This window comes from Larus michahellis, chromosome Z (assembly GCF_964199755.1).
Source record: "Larus michahellis chromosome Z, bLarMic1.1, whole genome shotgun sequence".
Classification (NCBI taxonomy): domain Eukaryota; kingdom Metazoa; phylum Chordata; class Aves; order Charadriiformes; family Laridae; genus Larus; species Larus michahellis.
Window position 1 is genome coordinate 54,909,750 of NC_133930.1, and position 27,012 is coordinate 54,936,761.

Sequence of the window (27,012 nt, forward strand, 5' to 3'; positions counted from 1 at the left end):
AAGAGAAAACCTATGCATCTCTTCAGGCTCCAAAATGTCCAGCACATGCTAACAGCTTTTTTGTGCTATATACTAATGGAAATTAAATTAAGCTAGCCTGTAGTCTCTGAAATCTTTCTGTGCTGGCAAGTGATCCATCAAAAAAATAGTTCCTATAATACTCTCTTAGATCATAGTACATTCTGATGCCAGCGACAATTAATTATGAAGAGTACACATGCATTAAAATGGAAGATCTAAGCAATTTTCTTATATGTTACCTTTGACTTTGCTATAGCCAATGGGAGAAAATAAATATTCAGTGTACTTTCTGTTTCCTCCCTGACAAGTCATAATAATTAACCCATCCCTCCATGAGAAAGCTTACGAGATGTGTGACTGCAGTGCTGATTCTACCAGCAGTCTGACATAGACAGAGTCCTCTGTGTGTGTGTGTGTGTGGTACATTTCTTTGGCCAATTAATCTGGCTCTGAAATACTTGATCTCTTGCACCTGTTACCCACAAATAAATATGTCAGACCTCATTCTTTATGCTGTCTCTCCCGCTTTTCTTTTTCTTTTTGTGCTCTTTCTCCTGTAACTTGGACAATGAGGAGGAAGAACACTTTGATCCTGTTCGGCATGTGCTCATTAGAAACATCGTTAAGAATGTCAATTACCTTTAACTTGTAGGTCCAAATACAAATCTCATACGCAAGCAGAGGATTAGCTACCTGTCCCTTTGCTGGGGGAGTGCTGCCCTGCAGAGAGACTCATAAGCTTTTTGTGGCAAATAAAATGTGAGACTTTCAAAATGTCATTTTTGCACTTGTACTGCTGGATGTCAGTGGGGAGTCCGTATCACACCATTCAATGTTAATTTCACAGCATTCCTAAGTCTTGCATTTCCACATAACCTCAATGCCAAACAATCCAGGAGAGTATTGCAATTGCTTTTTGTTATCATTTTCATGCAAAAGGCAGAGACAATCAATATTAGGCCTTAGGCAACAAATCTAGTTACAGATTAAAAAAAAAATAAAATTGGAGGAAAGATGCAGCGACAAGAAAGCAGCACCGACTGAGCATGCTTCTACTGCGGCACAGACAGAAAGGTAGTGGACGTACTGTAGAAGCTGGCCATTACGTAGTTTTGGCAGCGATCACCAGTAAATTCATTTGGGCACCTGAGAGGAAAAACAAACAAAAAAAAATGGTAGAGAAAAAACAGAGAAAAGAGAAGAGGTGAATATATGCTAAGAAAGAAGCTCCTTCAGTGTGAACTGATAAGACTTGGTGAGTTCACTTTCAGAAACTGAATCTCGGTTTAGCATGTCAAAATGTCTCAATATGTTGAGAGCAACTCATTTGCTCTGTGAAAATGAAAAGAAATCCCCCCCTGAAAAACCAGCCAAAACCAAACCAATCCAGATCAGTGCGTTTCGAGATGTGAGACAGAAATTCAGCATTCCAAATTCCCAAATTGCTTTTAGGATGCACTTTCCACAAGGCAGCGAGGACACAAGATCTGTACATCACTCATCTCCATAAGTTTGGTCTTTTAGGGTTGCACTTTACAAGAAAGCTGCCAGTGTGTGCAATACAAATGCATCTGCGAACGGATGGAAAGATCAAAAATCACACAAATGAGAAACATTTTGGAGGTCAATGATGCCATGGTGTACAGATTTTATTTTAGAGAATCAGGTCATAAATTAGTGCGTAAAGAGGCCAGTTCCAGCTGAACTGTGAAAACACCAAGTACTATTGATTTTGTTGCTGTAGTTGGGGAAGAAAGCAAAGTTCAGATTATTTTAACATACTTTCTTGGTTTTGGATTTTCATGGGCAGAGTTTCAGTACATCTTGCTCCAGTGAATCCAGGTTGGCACCTAAAGGGCAAAAACGTGATAAGCAATAGTACACCAAAACTGCTGCACTAACAGACTGACATCTGCTGGCCTATGGAGATGGGAGTGCATTAAGTGACCTCCTGGTTAGGTGTTAGTGAAAAATGATCAGAAAAGGGGCAAGAAAGTGTAACCTTTCCAGAAGATAACACTTTGCAAAATTTACAGCAAAAATCCACCAGAGAAAAAAATCTAGGAAGTCTTTTTGTGGTCTGTTTTGAAAAAGAAAGAAGAATCAGGGCTAGCAAAAATGTGTATCAGTTTATCGTTTATTCCACCTCATAAAGGGACCAGATTGAGGTTTTTTAAATTTGCAATGCAGTGTATAACAGCAATTTACACTGTTGCTTTCACCAGTCACATAAAATCTATGAAAACACCATGATTTCCCTATTTCTTTTAATCACATGTTGTGTCTTCCAGTAATTTCCTTTGAAGGGGAATGGTTAAAACAGCAATCACAGAAAAGCCAAAAAAAAAAATCCAAAAAGGGAGAAGACAAGCTTAAACCCAGAGGCAGGAAATATATTCAACGTGGCTGACAAATGGAAAATAGTCAGTCCAGTCAATAAATAAGATGAGAGGGCAGAGGTGCTCTCAAAACTTGAAGTCCCACAGCTGCCCGCCTTTTCAGTTCCTGCATTCTTCTGTGGAAAACTTCAGTGCAGATTTCCCTTTGGCCATAGTGAAGGAATTTTTCTTCTGTGCTTTGCCTGTCTTTCCTTCTGCCGCTGGCTGTCAGTTCTTTCTTCACCTTTATTCTCCCTTTTCAGGCAGAGCTCAGGCTCCCAAAATATCACCATAGCAATACAGGCTCCTGTGCTTCAGACATAAGTATGAATGACTGTCCAGCACACTAAACCTTTATAGATTTCAATCTTCTTTCCTCCTCCTCCTTCTATCCACTCCTACTCAGCGTGTAACCTGAAATTACCTGATACCTGCTTCCTTGAATACATCTCACCTGCGTTGCCCGTCTTTCTGATGCTCTCTGTGAGTTTGCAATGGTGCAAGAATCTCCCCCTCTTTTTCTCCTGCTGCCAATCAGGTGCTAGCCTCCTTTTCAAAGTGCTTCATCATTTACTCGTCAGGTGCAGAAGAGCCTTGCCATTTGCAAATGCAAATGTTGTTCAGAACAATCCTCCTCCTCTTCTATCCATCTGAATTTCATGTGCATTGAAACCTGTCCTGATTTTTTAAATTCCGCTCTTCCACAACTGCCTCTGGCCCTAAGGGTCAGTGATGCTGCTCTTGTACAAGTTTGACTTCCAGAAAATCACTTGGGCAGAGGACCGGTGTCAGGCATAAACACTATTATCTTGTTTAAATAAACCACACAGGAATGATTTTTGCCTAATAAAGGTATATTTTGAAGATCTGCAGATGATTCTTTGGAGCTGATTTGCTGTAATGTATTTGTTTGTTAAGGAAGGGAGTTTATGCTCTTCAGAGCCCAGGTCACATCTTTTGATAAGTACCCAGTGTGGAGAGATCTGAGTCTCCAGAGATATATTCAGTTGAGAAAAATGGAACAAGGATAAACTCTGTCATGAAAAGATGATATTGTTGGGCAGTATAGAAGACTTTTTGTGTCTTTGATCAAAGGCATTTTGATCTGTGTTACTGAATGAGAGTAAAAATGTTTTATCTCCATGATTTCAGTTTTATTTTGCACTGTAGTGACTTCGTTAAACACCATCCCTGGAAAGCTGGCATTCACACCTGCATTGGCTCTCATTTCGCAGGGACGTCTACATCTTGTTCGTCAGGCTCAACCCTACACAATCCCAATGAACATGCTGCTTACTCAAAGCCTCAGGCATTGCTCCTGCCGCTGGCCAGTGGTGGCTGCTTGCTCCATCTGTGCAGATGTTGGTGCAGCTGTGGAGGCGGTGAAAACAACTGGAGCACTAGTGTAGACAATGCTGAAATCGATTCCATACCAAGCCAGATCAGCCCTGTTGAGGTGGCGCTGAACACAGTTCAGGTGTGTTTATACTCGCTCTGAAGCCACTGTCAGCAAATGGACTGACTGCAGCACCTGCTGCTGAGAGCAGGTCCAGGGTGAGCCAGCCGAGAGGAGAGCTGAGACGACCCTGTCTGTTTATGATTTTGTGTGAGTGCTAAAGGAATTTTATTGCTCAGATATGCAGTGCAGCACCGTTCCCAGTGCTGTTTGGCAGGTTGTTTACTGTAAACCGTGCTTTTACAAACAGATTGTGATGGTGTCGTTTTCAAAACACCTTGTCCTACTCAAAATTTCCAGACTGCATTTCTTGTTGTGTCTTTCTTTTCTAGTTCATTACCTATGTAGAATTTTCTTTTATGACACTAGCAAAAGGTGGTGTCAAGCAACTCAGGACAACAAGTAGACATTTATGCTGCAAGAGCCTTATAATTTCCTTTCTGCCTAAAAAAGCGCTACTCAGACTATTTATTTATTGTATTAACTGTGTGAAACCACAATATTAAACCACATATACTAAAATAATTGGGTTTTTTCTTCTATACGCAGTAGTTGCAAAGAGCAGTATTTGCTCTTTCAGAAGACACTTTTCAGAACAACGAGCACATGTCATCAAATTGCTTTTCGGAATGAGAGGAGTGTCTGAATGGATCAGGACCTTGCATTTTCATTTCACGCACTGCCTATAAGCAAATTCATTGTCGGAGAATGTTTTTTTCATGGGAAGTACAGTACACTTCCATATTTAGTAGTCCATTTCACTGTCCAAGTCCCAACTAGTATTTCTATCCTGCCTGTTGAATGAGTATCTCTGGAGCTCTTGTTGTCATCATGGAAACAAATTTTCTCTTTTTGCTGTTTTCAGGAACTTTCTTTCAATTTCTGTTCTACCAAGGCCTTTACAGGAAGATGGAGATAGAAAATGGCTATATCATGGAAAAGTATGTAATTCACTCTTTTGCTGTTGAAAAAAGAGGCAGCATCCTTCAGTTAGAGAGAAGCACTATTTTCATCCAGTTAAACTCAAATGTAAATTAATTTCTTCAGTAACAACAAAAGCACTACAAAAGATGATCTCTGTGAGTAAGGAATCAATTAGTCAGACCAGCAAGGCCTTCATGGTAGGATACTTCAAAAGAACCCTCTAAAAGCATAACAGATATTATATTCATATAGATTTTCCTTCAAGTGAGAAACAAATGCTAGTAATCCTGGTCTTATTTTTGTATTTATTGAAGAAGCTATCTGATCTTTTTTCTTAAGTGATCTTGGGGACCATTTCCAACTGAACAGAAATGACTTAGGAACCATAGTCTTGTAAGAAGCCAGTAAGGTCCAGGCATCCAAAGTCTGTATTTTCAAAATGCGACTCACGTTCCTAGGAAACTTCTGAAAATTTTATATACTAGTTTATTTAAGTAGTCCCAAAGCTTCCTTTTTCACCTTTCTTATTTTCAGATTGTTTTGTTCAGTCTGGGGCCATAACTATAAGATGTGTAGGGAACATACATGCTACCATACATGCTACCACAGCTGTACGATGCATTACCAAGTCTTCACACATTTCTTGAGTACTTCACATGGTTATCCCTTGAAAGCAGGGAATTTTCTTGAAGTTCACACCAGTACCTGTGAGAGCAAGATCTGATCCAGTCTGGATCATTACACTATGTATTTTACAGAACACTTTTTTTCTTTTTAAATACATAGCTAGATTTTATTAGAAGATGGATTTAGGAACTCCTTTTTTTTTTTTTTTTTCTTTAATAGAATAGGGGGTTTACAAAACCAGAGGTATCACTTGGAAAATTCCATGGTTGTTGTGAATCTGAGTCATGTTTTTTGGTTAGGGATAAAACCAAATTAGAATGATATGGCTCATGCTTTAGAAATTTTGTTTTTGCTCTCAACAGATGGACCATATGGAAAAATGTGAACTTGCTACTGAGGCAGAAATATGAAAAGCAAGTACCATATTTCAAGCATTCTGTTTCCACAGGCATGTTCTGGGGGAAGATTTATTTTCTCAGAACAATGAAAGCAATGTGTACTGGTTAGATATTTATTTTAATTAACACTGGAATACTAGAATTAAAAGTAGACATCTGTATTTTTAATGAAATAAGGAGAGAACCGTATTTTGTCTCTTCAGTTTCCCAGTACACCCACCTTCAAGTACTCACACTTCTATTTCTTACGTGGATGTACTGCATCCTGTTTTGCTATACAACATAAAGTTTCGGTTCTGGCAAGTATTAGAGGGCATAGCAAAAGGCCCTGCAAAATAGTGGAGGCCCTGCTTGTCCTCACGATAAGAATCCTTTTCCATTGCTTTACTGTTAACGAGATTCACCCTCTCTGATTTTACAGCTCTGATGCTTTTACAGCTCTGATGCTTTTTCCAAATAGGTCTTGGGCCACCCATAGAGAGGCACATCTGCCAAATTTGGGAATTTCCTTTTCTTTCAACTCCAGTCCCAGAATTAAAGGTTATTACTTGTCTACAAAAGGGAAAGAAAATCCCCATTTCATTCAAGTGTCTCTGAAACTTTTAATTAAAAAGTAGCCAATCTATAACATCAAAGAACTGATTTTTTTAAAAAAAACAGTCCTCGTACCAATGAAAATACGATACCTCTGAAACTGTCAAGACAATTCTAATTATTAGCAATTCTGCAGGATGCTCAGCTCTGCAGCCCTGGAGTTTTCTGAGCAGCGTTTGGATAGGAAGTTGAAACAGGCAGGTAGGCTCTCGTACGTGCCCTGGAGACTCATAGCAAACTGCTCATCTTGTTCTGTTGGCTTATAACGATCATGTAAATTTAACACAAATCTTTCTCTCTCTCTCTCTCTCTCAAAAAAGAATCCAACCCACCAGAGCCAGTAACTTTTCCATATTCACTTTAGCTAAAAATGATTCTGAAATCAATGAAATATTCATCACTTCCAGCAAAAGAGCAATCTGTGAAAAACCAAAGCAAACCAAAGCTCATAAAGTGCAGGTAACATCCTTCTATGAAGAAAAAGAAAATTCACAAGGAAAGCAGAACATTGTGTTTAGTGTCTGTAGGTTTTTCGGGGTGTTGGTTGGTTGTTTTTTTTTTTTAAATTAACAACAGAAACAAGCAGTCAATGCCTTCCTGGCCTAATGAAAGCATCATAGACCTTCATCTAACTAACCTACCACAGCCATCTTTACAATTAGTGTAGTTTGATTTTTAGTCCTAGAAGACTGAAAATCTATGGAGTTAAAGCAGACGACTTTACCAACCACTGCCTCTTGCCTGTCTGAAAAACAGTGATATCCTGCTAGGTCCCAAGGTCATTTCCCCCAGTTTAAATGCCAAGTTCCCTCTCAAGCCAGAGAGAGGCCGCAGCTCACTAGGACTAGTTCAGCTCCAGAGGTAAATGCGACATGATGCGCTACCGGCCAGGAGGTGAACTCCAGTGTTCTCCAACCTAATGGATTATTGCAACAGCCCAATAGAGCACAGGACAGGAGTTGAGAAAAGTGCACATGCACGCCCTTAAAACTAAACTCATACAACTTCCTGAATCAAGATTCTCACATGAAATAGAAACCACCACCAATTGCCAAGACATTCATCGCTTTTTTATGCAATTAAACACAATAGTAAAAACCCCAGTTGTGAATCCGGTCTCATCAGAAAGCACTCAGTTACTACAGCAGACAATAAAAATAACCAGTTTGTCCTGTATAAAGGGTACTTATCCAATGCAGTTACACACACACCTTTTTTGCTATTTGCAGCGTATTTAGTTTACAGTATCTGTTTAATTATTCCTAACATAAGGCTCAAGCTGTGTTACTTCATGCCATGTAAACGTCAATGGGACTTGCTGTGCCAGTATTATGTGGGAAGATTTCCTGGTTAGCCTCTGTTATGCCTCATATATAGAGCACAGAGGTCATTCTTGGTAAGTTATTTTCACATCCACATACTTAAAAATGAAGAAGTATCTAATGCCGCAAGTACAGGAGAAGAAATTCTTCAGGTGCTCCTTTAAAGAAAAAGCATTTCTGGAACTTGGTGGCTCCACCAAGGCAAGCAAACAGGATTTCTTACCTGCACAGGTATCTTGGGGGGTTTGGGAGGTCTTTAACCATGTAACACTCTCCCCCATTTACACAGAAGGCCTTCTGCTTTATGTCACATTTCGTGAGATGACTTGTCCCAGTAGTAGATGTGGAAGTGGCTGGAAAAGACAAGAGTGAAAATATGGATCAGAACAGATTAATTTTAATTCCTGACTGGTAAGCGTACTTGTATGTGAGGGAAGAAGTAAGGCCAAGGAGGATCTGGCAAGTCCTCTGAGCTCTTTATCTGCTGCTACCACAAGCACTAATTACCTGACCTGTTTTGTTGATCAACACGGGGAGTGGAGTTTAAATGCATACCTAGAGATATGCTACACCACACACAGCCTGGGAGGAAGGGAGGATTTCACTAGCCCTGTCTATCAAGTGACCTTAAATTTCTGCAACGCTCGTGTGTATGTCATTAAAAATCTGTAATTTATGTGCAGTTACTTATATTACTTTAATTGCATTCAAGTGATTTTTGTGTGTGAGAGTCATTACAGACTGCTGATATAGTTGCCCAATAAAATGAGGCACCAGATGAGGCTTCTTCCTGGCATTGCCTTGAAGTAGGTGTCTTTCAGTGGAGCTTAACCTGAGGCCCATGCTGACTCAATCCCTCAGGACTGAACCCCTCAATCCAGCCACTGCCTTCCTCCCAGGGGAGAGGGTGACCATCTGAATGCTGAATGTCTCTTCCCCTGCTCCTAAATGAAAGCTGTGGCTGCTTTGGTTCAACTCTGTAGGGAAGGAGAGGATAGGACAGGGGGGATGGAGGCATCATCCCTTCCTGTGCATATACGATTGCCACCCTTGTGGATTCTTTGATCTGGAGGCCAACCTAGCATCTCCTGCAGAGGGGCTCATCTGCATGAAGTATTAACAGTTTGGGGCCACCAATGCTGCTAGACACTATTAGGTGTATAAGTTGCTATTAAATGGAAATACCACTGTGCCTGCAGTGTTTCTTAGCTTACTCCCTGCTGCATTTAGGGAATAACTGGAGAAGGCAAGAGCAGCGTCTAGTTAGCAGCCTGGCAAGCTAGGCTGACAGGCTAGGACGACAAATCCCACCCTTAGGATTTGCCCATGCAGTGTCTGCCAAGGAAATGATAGTGTCCTGACCAAAGGGAGCAGTACTGTAGGAAAGTCAGTGCTTAAAAAGCCCCCACTGCAGTCATTGCTTCAAACTGCTAGTGTAAGGATCCCTACCTGAGGTTGCCCTAAACTAGCTAACAGCAACAGGGATGATGGGGAGGCCATACTACATGCTCAGCTCCTCATGCTGCTCTGTGCCTGCAAAACCACCTCTGTGAGCTGAGTTACACCTAAGTCAACCATGTACCTGCTAGGCTGCAGTTGCAGACCCAAACTAGAATCTCTGGTTGCCCCCTAGTTTGGATGAGTTTCATTCTAAATTCTGTCAAAACAGGATAGGCATGCTTGAAGCCTGGACACCAGACAGTACTCAGCTCAGGAACCATGCCACTGATGTGACCTCTGGCAAGTCATTCAGGTTATTAATTTCAATTGATTTTATCTGCCTAAAACTGAGGTGTTTAGTCGTAAGGTGTTCTCCATCACTCACATAAAGCAGCTCCACTTATTCCCATAATGGGTGGTATAAACAGCACTTCTAATGGTGTCTGTCTCCCTACATTGACTGCAAAGAAAATTTAAGCTCTTGAGAATATGTGCCTAATATTTAAATGTCTAAAAGCAACTGAAGTGACTGTCATCTGTAAAAAGTGGGGAAGATTCCTGCATTGTTTTTATTTAGCTGTCTCCAGAGATACAGAAGTAAAAAATTTTATTACAGTGCTGAACAAATCCCAGTATTTTTGTTTCTACCCAGCATCTACCCAGAGGTGGAACAGTGCTTTAATCTACTGACCGATTCCACTGGAGCTGACTAGAAAGCTGCAAGCACCTACACAAAAGTTGTCTGCTATTCAATGCCTTTTCTAACATAAAGGCACCCAAGGGGCATGTTTATAGTAGGTGATGTGTAACGTTCTACCATTTGCTGCACACATTGAATCCAAAGAAAACATGCTTTTGGCTATCAACAAATACGACTTATATATTTCAAGTTCTTCTTTCTGAGAATAAGGATGAAGTAGTCCCTGTGACTTTTGATTTTCATGTGTTTCCCATTATCTTCCAAGTAAAACTGCATTTTTAGCACTCAGCTCTTGGGAGAATGGGCCACCTTGGCTGGCACCATTTTCAGAGTGGCTGTAGCTGTCTTGTTTCAATGAGAGATGACATAGTGACTGGGATGTTTAAGCTCCCGCTTTTACTCCATCAAAATCCCATCTGCCTGTACAGCTAGCGTGTCTCATACCCCTTCCTTCCTTCCTTTGCCATGAATCACCAGCATGCCAGCTTCTTTCTCTTTCTTCCATGATGCTTTGCTTGCATGGGGTGCCCTCCTCTGATGGGCCAGGAAAAGCCCTTCTGTGACCTCTTCCAAAACTCCAGCTCCCTCCTGCTTCTCACTGTTGCACCCACTCATTGTGTCACATCTCCCCAGATTCTGATCTTGACTGGGGCCTCTAAGTGCTAATGAAACACAAACATGGAGTACTAATTCCTCGTAATAACACATTCCTTTCTCCTGGCCCCTCAAAGCATGATTTATAACCTCTCAGACCAGGATAAATTTATGCCTTGTCCAGAGGCAGGAAAAGGGGTCATGTTTTAAGAGTAGTCTGACACTCTTTCAGCTAGCACCGGTTCAAACAGGACTTTGCACCCAATGTTGACAAAAGGCTGGCCAACAGATTGCCATCAGCTCAAGCAGTGAAGGGTCGTCTACGCTTGATGTCAGTGGGCTTACCACCATCTTTGACATGAATCTTAGTATGGGGAGATTTGCCTTGTGGAAGAGCCTTTCCTTCTTCACCGGCTTGAAAGGAGAGCCCAAAGGAGATGCCTGACATGACAGGCTATGGCATACCAAGACCTAAGATGTGACAAATGTGGGTGAGTGAATCCCACCTATATAGTAATGCATATTTTGAAGCCTTTGTGTGTCTTAACAGGTAAATTCACTGTTAAGCTTAACCCTGCTGATAGCTTATCCACTATTGTGTCCTTTCACCTTATTAAAAGACTTCAAGCTGCAAGTGAGAAAAGCACTCTGAGGATGTCCTCAAGCTCAGAAGGCTAATGCATTAATTTGGAAGGGGAAAAAAGCAACATTATCTGCAGCATTTATGACAAAAAAAACCCCCATTTTGCTACCCTGCTAGCTAATGGAATGTTTTCACTTGAATTATGAAGGTAGATATAGTAGCAAGTGGGCTTGTAGCTATCTATAATTGTTTTCATCATCTTGCTTACTGCTTTTCCTTTAAGCAGAAGCTCAATCAAAAGCAGATCACCGTGGAGTTTCAAAGTAACAGTTATTTCCCAGCTGATGTAAGTGAGCTTTGGATAGCAGCAATTGCTCTGAACTGATTACTAGAGATGGGAATAATCTGCAGCTCTCAGAGAAACCTCATGATACAAGGGATTTATGCATATTTGTAAGGAGTGCCTTTACCCACGCTTTTGGCATTGCATGCTCAAAACTGTTGTATAAATCTTGCGCAAGAATTTTCTCTGCAATACTGATTCACTGGCACTGCAGCGCCAATCTGCCAGAGCTTTGTAACTTCATGGGGTGCGGGGAGGAAAAAAGTCTCCAGTGAGTTAATTGTGACACTAATTTTTCTTTGCAAAGGATGCATAGTTTTTATGGCATATGGACAGTACTCAATAATAGACCGTAAGTCTATTTTGCAAATTAGATACAAGAAACACTAACTATGGTTTTGGGTTTCACATAAAGCCACATAACGGAAGAAATGTGGTGTTTGGGAGCAGGTGTTCATCAGAGCCCATTTCATACAATCCATAACTAGCCCCAAAACACTGCCTTTCCATACATCTCTAGCAGACGTGGGCTTGAAGGATGTATGGTGGGAATGACCAGTAATGGTGAGGTAAAGCACTGCTGTACACCACGTATCTGTGCAGTGTTCTTTATTCACCTATTCAAAATTTGTACCTCCTTTCTTCTCTGTAATGTTTTCTTCATCTATACTAGCACAAGCTGGTTTGCTCTAGAGTCCTATACCAAACCCCTAGCTTAGTGAAAAGACTAAATTACATGCTGTAATGAAATTTGAAAATATCATGCACAAGATAACATCTGAAAACACTGCATACTCTACCTTTTTTTTTTCTTCCCTGAATGCAGAAACACCACACTTAAAAAAGCAACTGCACGCAGTATGAACAAAGTCCCCACTAGTGCAAATATTCATGTGGCCCTGAAAAACAATGAGATCAGCTCCCACCTAGAGGAACTGCCTAAAGCCATTAACAAGAAGAAAAATAGGACCTATTGCATCTTTCAAAAACTCCAAAATGTGAATTTCTGCTGCAAAACTACCTTAGGATCATTTAATGTGAAGCAGACACAACTTCCTCTAATTCTGAGCTTACCTGGGGAATCTCTGACCATTTTTTGTCCTGAAAAAGAAAATTGCATTCTCTTTCTCTCTCTTCCCTTTCCAAAAAAACCCTCTGAAGTTCAGTGGCCACAGCAGCAGGACTCCCAGGCCCTGCAGAGGTGAGGCAGTCTGCTGAGAGGAGCCCTAAGGGATCTCTGAACGCAGACTGAGAGGGAAGGGCTTTGCAACCTAAACAGAATAGTATCCATGCCTCTCTGAATTGAGTTTCTGCAAAGCTGGTGTAAAATCAGAGGACACACTCAAAGTCATGCAGGGTGCCTAGTGAAACGCTTATGACTCAATGGAGATGAAGTGGCAGCTGCAGCACAAAGGAAGGTTTGCCATTCTCACTGGAAGGCCACTTGCTGGATGTAAATATGCCGCCTGATTGGACTGCAGGTGGAGACCTTTCCAGTCTCTTTTTGTGAACAAAAAGAACAAATTACCGGAGAGGAACAGAATAAATACTCCTACTTATCACTGTTTTCTGAGACTAAAGCTTGAACAAAGCCTACTTCCAGCTCATGCTAATGGAAGAGGAAGAGACCTGCATGGTCTGAGGGAGGGACAGAGGGACGGAAGGAGGTGGAGAGACAGTGCACACAAGTGAGCCTTGGTGTGACGAAGTGTGTGCCACCTTTGGTGTGTCCCACCTTTGGGGTGATGAAGTGTGTGCCACAAGAAGAAACTCAGCTTTACTAACACATGTTCCCTCAGTTGAAGCTCATTCATTTCTTTAGAAGCACAATCCAGTTCTGTCTTGGCTTCCCACTGGGTACTGAGCCTCTTCAGCTCACTCTGACTTCCCCAGTGAGCCCGACTTGCTTGCAAAGCACTTGCCACTTGAGGAAACCTTGGCATTTCTGTGCTGCACTAAATGAGGGAAACTGCTGGTTCCAGCATAACTATGGGCAGCAAAAACTATATGGGTACCTTCAAGGAGAACAGAAGCCAAAACCTGAGAGCAATCAAAAACTAGCCCCTTTCTGAACAAACAAGAATTTCCATTTTACCAAGCGTGTAGAAGGACGTATTTCATGTCCTTCATACTTATTGGTTCCAGAGCTGAAACTGAATCCATGTAGCTCTGAGCATACCAAAGGTATAAAAAACTACCAACACCAACAAATACACCTCAGAGAAAATAAATAAATAAATCCCAAATCTCTATAGGAGGCATTCACTGTCTATTTCATGGGGCTGCTCTGAATTTTTCACATTGCTTTGGTGATGTAATACACTAAACTGGCTGTTCAATCTAGTTATAAATTTTTTTCAGCCTCTGTCTTCACAAATAACATGCAATGTAACAGATTCCTAGGACTTTCACAGGAGATCATTTAAGGAGCCTGCTGTTTTGCCAGAAGCTGGAATTAAGTGCTTACAAGTTAGTGGAATTACTCCCTGGCCCTAAGACAGTGCTTTCTCACTTTGGCACTATCTCTATGAAGATCAGGGCCAGCAAGAAGGAAACAGGAAATTGCTGGGACTGCAAGATAGAAACTTCAGGAAAGACTGAGAGCACATAAACTCTTGCTGAACCAAGGCGGCGTGTCCCTCTTCCCCCTACGACACGGACTCGGCAGCAGTTTCCCCTCATGAATGCAACCTTAGCAAAGCAAAGGAAAGCAAAAAAAAAAAAAAAGAGGAAAAAGAAAAACAAAGGACAGACGCTTCAGCTCGCTGCACCACCCGATCGCTTCCTCCACGATAGTCCAGCAGACTGACCCAGTTGGCAGGCGTGCGACTGCGAGACCTGCACAGCATCTGGCTCACCACCGAGGGTCAAGAGGTGACACATGCTAAAGACAGCCCAACCAGGAACAATTTTGGTTTGCTTCATTTAACTTTGAGGTGGGAGGAAAGATGGGCAGGGACACACAGCTCATGGGTTGTTAGTGAGGAAATTACTGCTTGGAATTACTGCTTGCAAACTCTAGAGTTTTCAGAGAAAAGGGGGCAGTGTGGGTTGTGGAAGAGTGCAAGGGTGCATGAGGAAACCTGCTCAAAACTGTGCTTTGAGACAAGGCATACTTTCCCATTGTCATGAAAGATGTCAGCTTTCACTTTAGGGTGATGTGATAAGCGTCTGCAAAAGGTCTGCAAGGGCCTTTAGAAAACATTCCCCACCTGGTGAGGGGAGACATGAATGGCAAAACACAAGGCAGTGACAGGCCACAAGGTCCCAAGAGGAAAAATGTATGTGTGGTGGGGAGGGGCAGCAAAAAAATAAAAGAAAGGAGGTGCAGAGGAAATACGTGTAGACAGAACCACTGCCGGAAAAACAGGTCTAAGCCCAGGAATGCTAAACTGACAGCCAGATAGGGAAGTGCCTTTACTACTGAGGGACTCTCAAACAACCTTGAAAATGCCAGGAATGGGTGGGAGGGTCTGAAAACCCTTGGATTAGGGTTTTCTAAGGTATAGGCCATATATTAAAGCAGACAGCAGATATGCAGCTGAATGCAACTGCCACAATATAGTGAACTTTACCAATGTGGAGTCCTTTGCTGCACTGGAGAGCATCCCACCATGTGGAAAAGCCTGGGTGGCCAAATAAATTGTAGGAAAGGATTCCTGGCTCACCTTGCTTGAGAGACTGCATCCTGATCTTTTCCATGCTTGCTGTGCAGCAAGGTAAGTAAATAACTCATTGCGCTGGAAATTTGTAACAGGGCAGAGCCCATGGAGAACAACCCCTAAACATTTCGTTAGATGTGCTCTGCCACTGGGGACATTACTCCCGTGTATGTGACAGCTCCTCCACAGAGCTCTGAAAGGTCTCTTCGGGCTGCTGGGGAAGGACCATCAGTGCAGATGCAGAGGAGGCCCTCGAAAATGCATAGAACATTTAAAAAAGGAGGTGAAGCTTCATGAAGCAAGAGCTGCCCAGAGAGTCCATCCAGTTCCTCCTCCAGTGCACAGCTAGGGGAGCCAATGCATAAGGAAGAGAAACCAGCTGTTGGACAGGAAAGAAGCCATCTTCTTCTACATGTCCTGGTGTAGATACCAACCCCAGGAGAACTGATTGCACCAAACCACTGGGCAGGTCAGGTTTCCTGTTGGTGTCATGACCCTGCCTAACCAATGAGAAAGAGGCTATTACACCATCTGCAGTTGCATTATAGCCTGGAGAGGTGACTGATAGGACCTAGATGGAAACCTCCCTACTGACAAGAGAACTGGACTTGAGCTAATAAAACACAGAACTTGGGCTCATTTCTCAAGTCACAAATGCCCTAATTCTGCAAGGCAGAGTGGGGAGCACCCTAATGCAAACAGCATCATTTCTCCATAAAGCAAACAACTGTGCTCAACGGTTTTAACTCAAAAAGACTTTTATTTTTAAAAAAGGGGGAGAAAGAGCCTTGACAGAACTGAAAGGACACACAGACAAAGACTACCAAGATTATGAAGACAGATTGCTGTCCTTCAAGGAACTGTCCAGAGAGAAATCCTTACACTATCCTAGGGCCCTGTCAGCTGCCCAAGTCCAACTGCAGGTTTGGTATGGCAGTAAGCTCCCTGAGGCAGCAAGTACAGCTGTGCTTACAGTGCCTTCCATGCCTCAGGATGCAAAATCGGGATTTTTTCCCTTCTCCAGGCCACGTCTGATGCTTTCTGTGAGGGTCTATCATGTGGTTAACCAGTACTGTAACCCACATTCACTTACTAAACCAAATAATAATAAAACATCTAACTCTGATTAGCTGAAGTTAGTCTCAGCTGTGGTAGCAGGGCTGTATTACTGCTCCTGAATGTTACTGTGGCAGAGGATTGTGTTACAGGTTCCACCTGGTACCATCAAGTTTGCCTTGATGGGTACGTACTGATACTGACATAACTATTTCCTTATGACATTAAGTATTGAAATACTTCCATCCCATTATGACATAGTCAGTCAAAATCTGTTCTTCTTCCTCTTTCCTCTGAAGGATTTTTCTTATTAATTCCAAGTATCCAATTATATTTCTGCAGATAAGTGCAAAATCTCTTCTCTTCTTTAGTGCTACCTGCTTACAGAGATGCAGGGATAATAAAGACTATTCAGCAGCTTATGAAAGGAAGCATGCAAGCTTTCTATTACAAATGATGTTTCATGTAAAGTCAAAGTGATAATCCTTGTCAGGGACCCTGCTTCAGGAAAGTGTTTCAGCAAGAACATACTTAAAACTGAGCATATAAGCCCACATAAATTCAAGATAGCACTCAAGTACGTGCTTAATTTATAGTCACATTCTCTTCCATGTTTTTTCTTGGTGTCTTTAAAAAGTTTTTCTGAAGTAGAATGGATTTAAGCATGGCGCCTTGAGTGTTCAGCCCCGTTAAAGGCAAAGCTTGCCCACTGACATAGCCCACATTAAATAAGTTTGCAAGAGGAAGCCATGTCTGCAGCCTTTCCTTGAATAATTAAATATCCAGTCCAGGATTCCTAGGCATGCATATAATCTGTCTCCTATTGCATACTCTGCAGTGAAAAACATTTACTAATTTACTAGTCCCACAATGAAATAAGTTTTAATTGATTTTGAAGCACATCTTCAAAGTCATTAAGGGCATGTCCACTCCTCCTGCCCCCCATCCCCAAAGCACAGAAGACTATCTGTTGCTTCCCCAGTGGCCTTCTGCATCACGGGGGTGGCCGTGGGAAGAAGCCACTGGTAACTTGAGGCCTGAAAGGGATGTGCTGGCCTTGAGGCAATTACAGCCCAATCTCTTTAACCAGTCTGAGGTCCCTGGGTGGTGAGGAAAAGAAGAGTAGCAGAGTTTGGCTGTTCCCATGTAACGGTAGTTCTTGCAACACCCTTTGAAACATAGAGTAGTACAGAAATATACCTCCATTTCTCAGTAAAAGATACGGCAAAGGCAACTTCTCTCAGAAAACACAAAGGATAGCTCACAGGTTGCCAAGTATCTCCTTGATATCTATGATAAGAAAGCATTACAAGAAAGGACCCCCAATAAGGCTGGCAGGTAAGGGAGACAAATAAACAACAAGAATGCTTATCAAAGAGAGCTTCCTTCCTAATGCACCGAAGCTGAAATTTATTTGTCAGTTTACTTTGATATTTGTATTTCAGCAGAGATTTCCAAGGCCTCAGATTTTTTGTTTTTATTAAAGATGCTTTACAATTCAAAACAAATTTTGAGCTACAATGGGTAGAAAAGAAGAAAGACTTATTCTCTCACTGTTAGAACTTATTCCTGATATTTGAAATGGACTGTTCCCCTTGGAAAAAGGTATAAGAGCTGCTGGGTCTCTTATGGAGTCTTTGCTAGAGGATCCAGCCTTCTGGCCTGTTTTGGAGTTGCTCACTGAGACCAAGGAGAAAAATCTTCTCTGCATGGGTGCACAGGGAAATTTCCACTCTGCTATCCACCAGCATAGCCATCTGACCCACCTTTTCTGAAAAACCCAGAGTCACCACTTCCCTGCTTGGAATTTCTCCAGAGGAGAGTGGTGGAGAGAGACATTATTAGGTGCTTTGCTTGTAGCAAGATCGTTTGGACCCTGTAAGCAGGGTCCTTTCATAGCAAACTGTCAAAAGCACTTGAAATTCCTATCAAAGAAAGTGCTTTCTGCAGTAAGGAGCCTTTTCTCATTTCCCTCCTCAATTTCCAGCTGGGGGGTATGAAACTGTCATTGTTTATAGTTTTGTCTGAAAACAAGTGTGTACGAAACAGTACTCATGACAGTAAAAACGTAAAGAAGAATGGCCCAGAAAACATGACTAGTGGGGCTAAAAGGAAACATTTCAGATTGCTTAGGCTGAAAGAAGGTTTTTTCAAACTGTGGGCTGAAGTCCTGCTGGGACTGACTCCAACAGGCTTCAAAGGATGGTGGGATGTGTCAGCAGCAGCTGCATTAGCGGGCACCAGCTCAGTGTGCCCCCTGTGACTACTGCTGCCCCTGCCCAGGACCTCTGTGAACTGCTGTGGGTGGGTGGCAGTCACGAATGCAGAGGAGAAGTGCTTCCACCCAGAGCCAGTCCCGTGAGCCTGCTCTCCCCGCCCTGTCCCGGCTCCCGTGACTTCTGCCACCACCTGCATCAAAAGGTGTGCAGTACTTCACCTTGGGTTCACCGGCAAAGCTCCATGGCAAAACTCCAGGTTACTGCCAAGGGAATGCGATGCCGTCCTTAATTAATATCTGCTATCAAGTTGCTTTTGTGAAAATGAACGGTAGTATATTTGTTGCAATAGGAAATGCTACGTTCCGTCTATCAATGGCATTATTTGTTCTGGCACTTTATTTTATTTACCTGCTAACCTTATTTTATTCAGCTGTTATTTCTTCAGTGAAGTTGTATTTTAATGTGCTGATATAGAAACTGTCATTTAATCAGTACCTGTTCTCAAGAAACATCAGAGAGGAGTATGCAATAAACATGTCACTGTTCCAGACAGGTTTTAAATGTTTATGAAAAAGTTAGAGTTTTTTTTCACTTTAAAAGAAGTACATTAAAACAAGCATAAGGTTATTTTTCTAGCCTCTAAAAAAAGTCTGGTAAGAAAAAATACAACCGTGTAGAAAAATAAAATGTGTTCATGTTGAGACTAAATGGCACTTTTCCTCCAGCAGTTAATTTCTACAGTCTGGTTATAAATCTGTCAAAAATCAGATTTATAATGAAATGCTAACAGATTCCAAGCAATTGCTGTGTTAATGGAGTCATTGTCATACTCCTGTATTTGTGCAGACCTGTAAAAGGGATGGATCCTTAGGAATGAGAAAAGGGTTCAACAGCCTGAACAGAGTGTGTCTCTGCAAGAGGCAGTCTCAGGGGGAAGGAGAACATGCAGTCCAGATGAACATCATACTTTCAACAGAAAGTCAAGATCTTTGTCCACCTAAGGGAAGGAGATGTGGCAACAGTGCACACACAGTCATATAAGGGAAAACTTGTGACCAAAAAAAAAGCCCTCTTTACACATGGTAGTCGCCTTTCTAACACAAACCAACTTTGCTAATGCAGTGCTATCCTTGGCCCTTGTTCTTCAGCTTAGAAGGGGCTCTTTGACGGCATTTATTATTTCTGTCACTGTAAACAGAGCTGGGATGCTGTTGTGTACCAAGGTCAAGGAGAACACTGGCCAGAAATGTGAAGAGTTCATAGGGCATGTAAAGGGCAGAGATGGGGACACAAGAAAACATCAGGAAACTCTTCATGGTGACAGCCAAGATTTTTTGTAAGTTCTTCCACAACAGAGAATATTCCTCGTAAAATGAAGAGTTGAGGCTTACAGAGAGCCCCTCCAAGCAGGGGGAAATATTTAAGTGGCTCTTTGAACAACTGTTTTATGGAAAGCAGCACCCAATTGCTGCCTGCAGGTGGGAACCTGCATTTGTGTGAGTGGGAGGGAAGAGGAGATAAGCTGTATGGGGGCTGGCATGCAATGAGATGAGAAACCACTGGAGGGATGCAGAAAGAACGCACTGGTGACACTGGAAAAGCCCGATGGGGTGGAGGTCCTAGCTGTCTGGGTAAGAGAAGAAAGCTGTGCTCTAGTGGTGTCATGCACAAGGAGCCCTCCAGACACAGGGAGACAAAGTGAGCATCCACCAAGCCTACACATTTTTAACGTCTTAATTTCAAAGCACTACATGAGGTGAAAGGATTACCCTTCTCCTACAGACTGGGCCTAATCTTTGGGCTCGTTGCAGAGAACTGTCAGTGCATGTGGTAACCTACCAATGACCGTCCAAGCACTCCATTTGCTCCAAACACTTTTGTGCCCCTTTGTATCAAAATGAAAGCACATATTCATTAGTAGACCTTTTAGAAAGTTTGTTTTTCCGTCTTCTTTCAGTCTATAAACTGAATTGTTTGCTGCATCCCTTTTATGGTGCCATGGGGTGTACCTTCAAGCAAAAATCTGTGCTAATGAGAACCGTGAATGTCAAATGTGTCATTGTCCCCTGCAGGTGAGGCAACTGCTATCTACCACCCCACAGGAGAGACCCCGACACCCCAGGAACTGCTCTTGTCGTATTGCTCATCTGATACCATTATTTCCTGGGTTTCAGCCAGTAATTTGCCAAAGTCCGAAAGACAACGCAAAGTCTGGAAGAGAATTGTACACCCAAGCCCAATGAAGCTAGGTGTGGTTTCCACCAAAAAAATGCTTCACATGCCACAATTATTGGGCAGATTCATTGATCTTTTCCATGCTTGTTCTAGGCTTGGGAACAAAGAGGAATTCCTGAAGGTCTCCAGGACAGGACAGCAATTTGGCGCCAACTGGGGAAGCTACCAAGTGCTCGGGACCAATGTTTTAGGCAAACACTTGACAGTGGCAGTGGTGGAGCTCTCCTGAAGTTATGGAAGACATAGACCTACCACTTATTTATTTAAAAATATTGCCTTGCAGTATGAGCTAAAACAAGATCAATAATCTGAGACATTTAAAAACCCTGAGCCAAGCCTTCAAAATCCTGAAATTAGTTTAGAAGGAGAACAGCAGGATATAAAAAAATAATTCTCTCAGTGTTTGTATTGTTTTGTTGCTTTTCAGCCTTTGAGCCTATCATGTATTGCAACCCAAAAAGTTAGGCTTTCCCTTTTTCCTTTGAAGTGAAAGCTAAAATGTAGCTTGAGGAAAGAAACCAAATGCTGCAGGGATTCTGCCTATTTTATGTGCTGGTAGTATTGCAACAGCATTTTACCATAGCCTGAGAAACAATGCAATCCACCGCAAAACTGCCTGTAAATACAGCTTTCAAAGGATCCTTGGCTGCTATACCCAGTGACCTGCAAGGAGCAAATTACCAGTCTGGGAGGTGATGAGGGTTTTAGTAATGACCAATTTTTTTTGACTCTTAAGAATACTGAGACAAGGTTGAGCCTTTTCACAGGACAAAAGTAGTCACTGGCTCATTTTCTCCAGGGCTGAGGAGTGTGTGTGGGAAAGAGGTGGAAGCCAGCCCGCCGCGCGTGGCGGCGTCGTGGCTGTGCCCAGGCAGTGTCGCATCTCGGTGCTGCCAGAGCTGATGCTGTTGGCATGAGGCTGCACCAAAAAGCTGTGGGGGCTGCTTGGTGGGAGTGGTGCCTCTGCACTTTCCACTGTCAGCCCTCCCCTGCAGCCTCCCTGACCAATTTGCACCCCCAGAAACTCAGTAAGTGTTCCTGGCACAAAGATCCCTATGAATATAGAGAACAGCAATTCTAGCCTAAACCCATCCTGCCTTTCACAGCATGCATTTCCTCACTGGAAAATACTTCAAGGTCAATGAAGACAATTCAAAGTTTGAGTATCTCAGGGCAGAACAGAATGACTTTTTTCTTTCTTCAGGGTATTCTCTTACAGTCAAGCAAAGCTGAGTTCATGTCTTTTTCAACTTTCCTGTTGAATCAGAGACCTATGTCAGCTGTCTGCCTTATTTAACCTTGGTCAGCAGGACACAAAACCTAAATGACAGATAGTGCTGTGTCAGACACTGTTGTCTTCCTCCATTTACCCAATGCCGTGCTTCATTCCACCAAAGCCATGTATTCTGTTACCAGTAGCAGCGATATCACAGCAGCAATGAAAGTCTTGTGTTGGTAGTATGCCAGTGGTGTGCTAAGTTACCGGGCGTGTGCAATCTTTTACTCTCCCAGTACTGTAGAGATGGCCCCTGGGTGCCATTGATTTCCATGGCCTTTATGAAACTCACCGAGTGGGATGAAATTGCATTCACCTGTGCAAGGAGTCTGCTTTGACACAACAGGGCAAACAGGCCAGGTGGATTTATCTGTGAAAGTCACTTATGACTGGACTGAAATGAGAAACCGATCCCACTGCGAAAGAGAGAGAGTGGGTCCTTTTCCTCTCTGACATTTTTGCATGATTTATTTGCTTTTATTTACATGCACCAATGAAGAGTGGTCCTTTGAGCACAGTTTTCTTTAATGCTTCTAAGGCTAAGAGCAGCTATTTAAATTAAGTAGTTTGAGATACTGCCCACATGAAAACCAGGGAATTTGAGCACCTAGATAAAAATTTTCCTTTTTAGCTAGGGATGAAAACAAAGACAAGCTTAAAACATTCACATGTAGGGAAAGAAAAAAGTCTAAATGAGTGGATGATAGCTTTGATTAAAGAGTTGACTAATGGAAAAATGTTTTAAGGGATAATAAAATCAAACTAAGTACAATATGAAATACATTTGCTTAACTTAGAGCAGTAAGTCTTTTTTACTTGTTTTGATCTGTTAGTTTTGTGTGTCTTACAGACATTTGCTGTGGAATAGGATCTTCCCTTCATTACTCGTACTGATCAGAAGAAATTTGGGTATCAAAGAGACATCTATTAATAGATGACACTAGAAAAAATAAAATTAAAAAATCTTTCATGCATTTTGCAAGGCTAGAAACAAGTTCAAGCAGCACAATGAACATACTAAACAACCTTGTGCTTCCAAAAGCATGAGGAACATTTTTCACTTCTGAAGTTTTATTTCATAGCTAGTAATCAAAACCAGAGAAAAAAATTCAAGAAGTCAGTAGATAGCATTTAAGAAGGAAGTTTAATGTTTTTAGAAGGATTTGGAAGTAAACAAATTGGAATATATTTCTCTACTTCCTTGGAAAAGAATGGGAAGCCTGACAGTCAGAGTTTTCCCTGCAAGGAAACAATCACTGCCTTGATTTCATTTATCATTTTGCTTTAAATTGTGATGAAATACACTATGTGAAAAATGGTAAAAAAGGAAAAATAAAGCTTTGAACTCAATCATTATCAAACTCTTTTAGCTATGTCGTCAACACATACAGCTCTTGTCTGGTGCATACCCCATGCATGTCTATCAGACTGGTGCAGTATATGCTGCTTGTGTCATGGACACTCGAAAGTAATGATACTGATTTTTCCAGAAATTCTACCAGAAACCCTTTCATTTTTACTTATTTAGTGCTCCGAAGTTGGGACAGCCACAAAGTGATTCCTCTAAAGTAAAAGGTACAAGCCTTTTTCTATAGGATACTGCTGGTTTTGGTTCGACCAGCTCGAGAGCTCTTGAGCTGGCTTGCTTGTCAGACACGTTGAGATCATCCTGCCTTGAAGCTGCCTTGAATTAGGGAGTCCAAAAATGGAAGGACCCCAAAAGTCAGCAGTCTCCTTCTAAAATGTGAGTTTAAATGCAACAGTATGAACTCCTAGTGGAATTACCCTGGGTCTGTCTTCTGAGATTAGTGTTTGGCCCAAAGTCAGTAGCAGACATGTTTTACAAATGAGTGAGAACAGGATGTCATTCATTACTTCCCATCTTTCACACATATTCTGTGTGATCGGGTGGAGTGTGTCCCATTGGAAAAATAAATGGAAGACGCTATCGCTTTGAGATAAAATGGGAAAAAGCAAGTTTCAGGGATTTAATCTTTGACCTTATTATAGCCTGAAATTTGCCAACTAGACTCTGTTTCCAGAGGCTGAAAAAGAATTATGGCTGTCTAAAATGATACTTCTGACTCCATGCAGAGCTGAAGGCCAAGCCTGGCTCTCACTGTTGTAGCAGTGGACCTAGAGAGCACATTTACCCCTTTTTGTTTTCAGATCCTTTCACCCTTCCCGTGACAGTTTATTTTAGCTGTGCCAGACCAGCAGTCCAGTCTGCCTGTCTGAATCTTTATTTCTCACCACATTTCTTCCCTCTAGTCCTCCCCACAGCCCCTCCTGCTTCACCAGTTGAAACTATTTCAATTTCCTCTCCCTCCCCAACTTACGTGCCCTTACAGCACTGTCCCTGAAAGATGTAAGGACAGCAAGGGTATTTTGGGGCTCTAGAAGCACCAGACCTTGACAAATGCTGCCTTGCTGTGCTGCGGGCTAGGGACGGCATGCAGCGGCAGGTGATGTGCTGGGCTGGCAAAGATGCAACTTTCCTGTGACTAACATCAAGAGGGCTGTCCTCTTCCTTACCGCCAGGTATGAGTTTGTCTGGAGCACAGAAGTGTGTAAACCGGTTGAGTAAGAGAGGCTGGAGGGGTTCTTGCACAGGAGCAGGCTCGACACAGTAACCAGACCCATCAGTAATTGCATCCCCTGCATGTTCTGGTGTGCCTGGCTCCTCTCCTAGACTGACTGCTCTCTGGAGACAGGTCTGGTTATATCTTGATACAGAACATGCCCTTGGTGTTAAACAAAGGGTCACAAAGAAAAGCCTCAGCTCAGTTACTTAGTCTGACAAAAAAAGGCCTTTTAAAGTGTTTTTGAAGTCCATTTTACTAGAACTTCAGCAGCCTATTTATTATATAAAGCTTATTGCTTTGGATTTGAAATTGGAGATTCAGCTTTTCTGTGGGTTTCTTTTCCCTAGCCCTTACCTAGGCCTTTCTGGATTTTTAGTAGAGTGAATTATGAGCAAGTGACAGACACATTATGAGAGGAAATTACCCAGCAATACAGGGCAAGAAAAGAGAGGCAATTATCTGAGCTAATTCCAGCCAATGAGGCAAGGGAACTGAAGAAAGAATCCCCCTTTCTTAGTCGCTTAAATAATAAAGTTAATTAACCTCTAGGCTTCAACTTTACACCACACCTATCCCAGACAGCCTGCTTAAAGCACTACCCCAATGCAACATGCATGTGTACCACTGCCAAGGTGTACGTGGCGTGTCCCCTGGGAGACAGTGGGCCAGGGTCTCAATCTCAACAGACTCTCAAATGCCTTGAAAAGCCCTCCCTGGCATCATGCTTTAGAGAGCAGCTCTGGAGGAGCTCAGGTCACCTGGTCCTGCTGTATTCTGTGCCAAGCTACGATCAGCAGAGCTGCGGGAGCGTCCTCCGACTTGCGCAGTAACGCCAGCCCCATTTCTGGACATGCCAATCGTTCCTGTCCCTCCTGCAAAAACCCACCCACCTCAGTGCTGCATTTTGTGCTCTGCTCCAGCAATGCTCCAGCTACCTGTGGGGCTGATTTAACTGCCTGATGAAGGGATGTATTTGTTCAGCCTGTGCTGTCACACATTGCAGCCTAGTAATACTGCTTCAGTCCCCCCCTTTATGATACATATAATATTTTTTGAGGAGATCGTAACTTTTCTCTTGCAAAATTATTTCCAGCATACAGTAAAAGTAATGCTTAACGTAAACAAGCATGCATGCAGAGCATGACTGTCAGCCACGATAATTTTATAGTGACCTCAGAGAAGGTGGGATTTCAAAGACTCAAATCAAAAGAATCAAGAGAAATTTTGGAGTTGGTGGCGTGCTTTCTGGCAATGGTCTGTTGCAAGAGGAAGAGAGTCCAAGGCAAATTATATAGTTCAGGAGATTATTTAGAATTATATGTAAGATATTTATTCACATAACAAGAATGAATAAGTAGAAGATATATCTCTGGCCATTTACAGCATGTCCATAATTCTGTTTTTTTTACTTCCTAAGGAGCATGTTCAGCCATTAATCTTACAATCAATATGTAAAACAGACTGCAGTGCTCTAAGTACTTCTGTTCTGAAGGGTCAGCAAACTCTGAAAAGGAAAAGACATATATGGGAGAGACAAAAGTGCGTTTGGATCCCAGGACTTATAGATCTTTAGATCCTTTGTGGATGACTGTTATTTTTGTCCCTTGGAGCACTTAAACTAAAATGCTTGGTCTCCTGCCTACTAAATATAATGCCTGCAAAACGTTTATTAAAATGAAAGATTGCACTTCCAGGTGGATATTTAACCATGTGGAACCACACATCACATGCAATTCCCAATTCCCTGCTCATGAGTCTGGATCAATCTCATCATTCCTTAAAGTACATTACCACAAAAAAAAATTGTTTGGCAAGATTTCATAGCTGATGTGAATCTTCCAGAATTCAGCATTGCCCTTGACTCTAGCTGTACTTAAATATTTCTCTGATTAAACCATGATCTCATACAGTATATTTTTCATAGGTGCTGAGTATGAGCAGCTTTCACTGAAACCAAAGGGACTGGCAGGTGCTTATTCTGTTTAATTACTCTGCTACATTTTTTTCAGACATTCACGCACAACAGAGAATTGTTGCAGTAGCAGGAGTAGGTGGCACTTTTCAGTGAAAGACCAGCAGTTTATGAGATAGATTGGCACATTGCCAAAGGATTGCAGGCCCTTGACATCAAGCGCTGATTTTGGATATCTGAGCTGATCAATGAATTTGGACAACTTAGCATTTGAATACCCAACGGGACTAGCTGAGACTACCCTGATCAGCCCTTTATGAAAATCAGGCTGCATTAAAAGTTGCAGTGAGAAGCATCTTAACAGCTCCTCTGTTCTCCTCTTATTCTTCTGATTTCCAGGCAGCTTCAGCTCACTCTGGTGATGCTAAAGGTGCACGGAGGTAAAGAGACAAGGGGCACTTTATAGCTCTGAAACACTGCAAAAAGGAGCCTTTTCTAAGGCTCCTATGGATCCAGAGGGTTATGCTGTGATTGCTATCAGGGTTTCTTCTTCCAGCATGTTAACAGGCCCACAAAAAGCCCTCCTTGTAACTGCATGCACCTATTTCAGATTAGATCAAATCTGGGTTTGGAAGGAATGAGGAAATTTTCCGGCCATATGCAACAGATGTGATACTGCTAAAGCCA

At 42.2% G+C, this 27,012-nt stretch overlaps 1 protein-coding gene across 14 annotated transcripts in view; it reads right to left on the bottom strand.

Moving 5' to 3' along the window:
- Positions 1–27,012, bottom strand: part of NRG1 (neuregulin 1) — a 469,260-nt gene that overhangs the window by 21,239 nt on the left and 421,009 nt on the right. For 13 of the 14 annotated variants that reach the window (XM_074569470.1, XM_074569471.1, XM_074569466.1 and 10 more), the window contains 2 exons: positions 7,944–8,073; positions 1,109–1,167 (listed from right to left, as the gene is read on the bottom strand). In XM_074569470.1, the coding sequence (XP_074425571.1) occupies positions 1,109–1,167; positions 7,944–8,073 (189 nt within the window). Of the gene's footprint in view, positions 1–941; positions 1,168–7,943; positions 8,074–27,012 lie in introns of those variants that run through there. The other variant, XM_074569473.1, reaches the window with a different exon arrangement.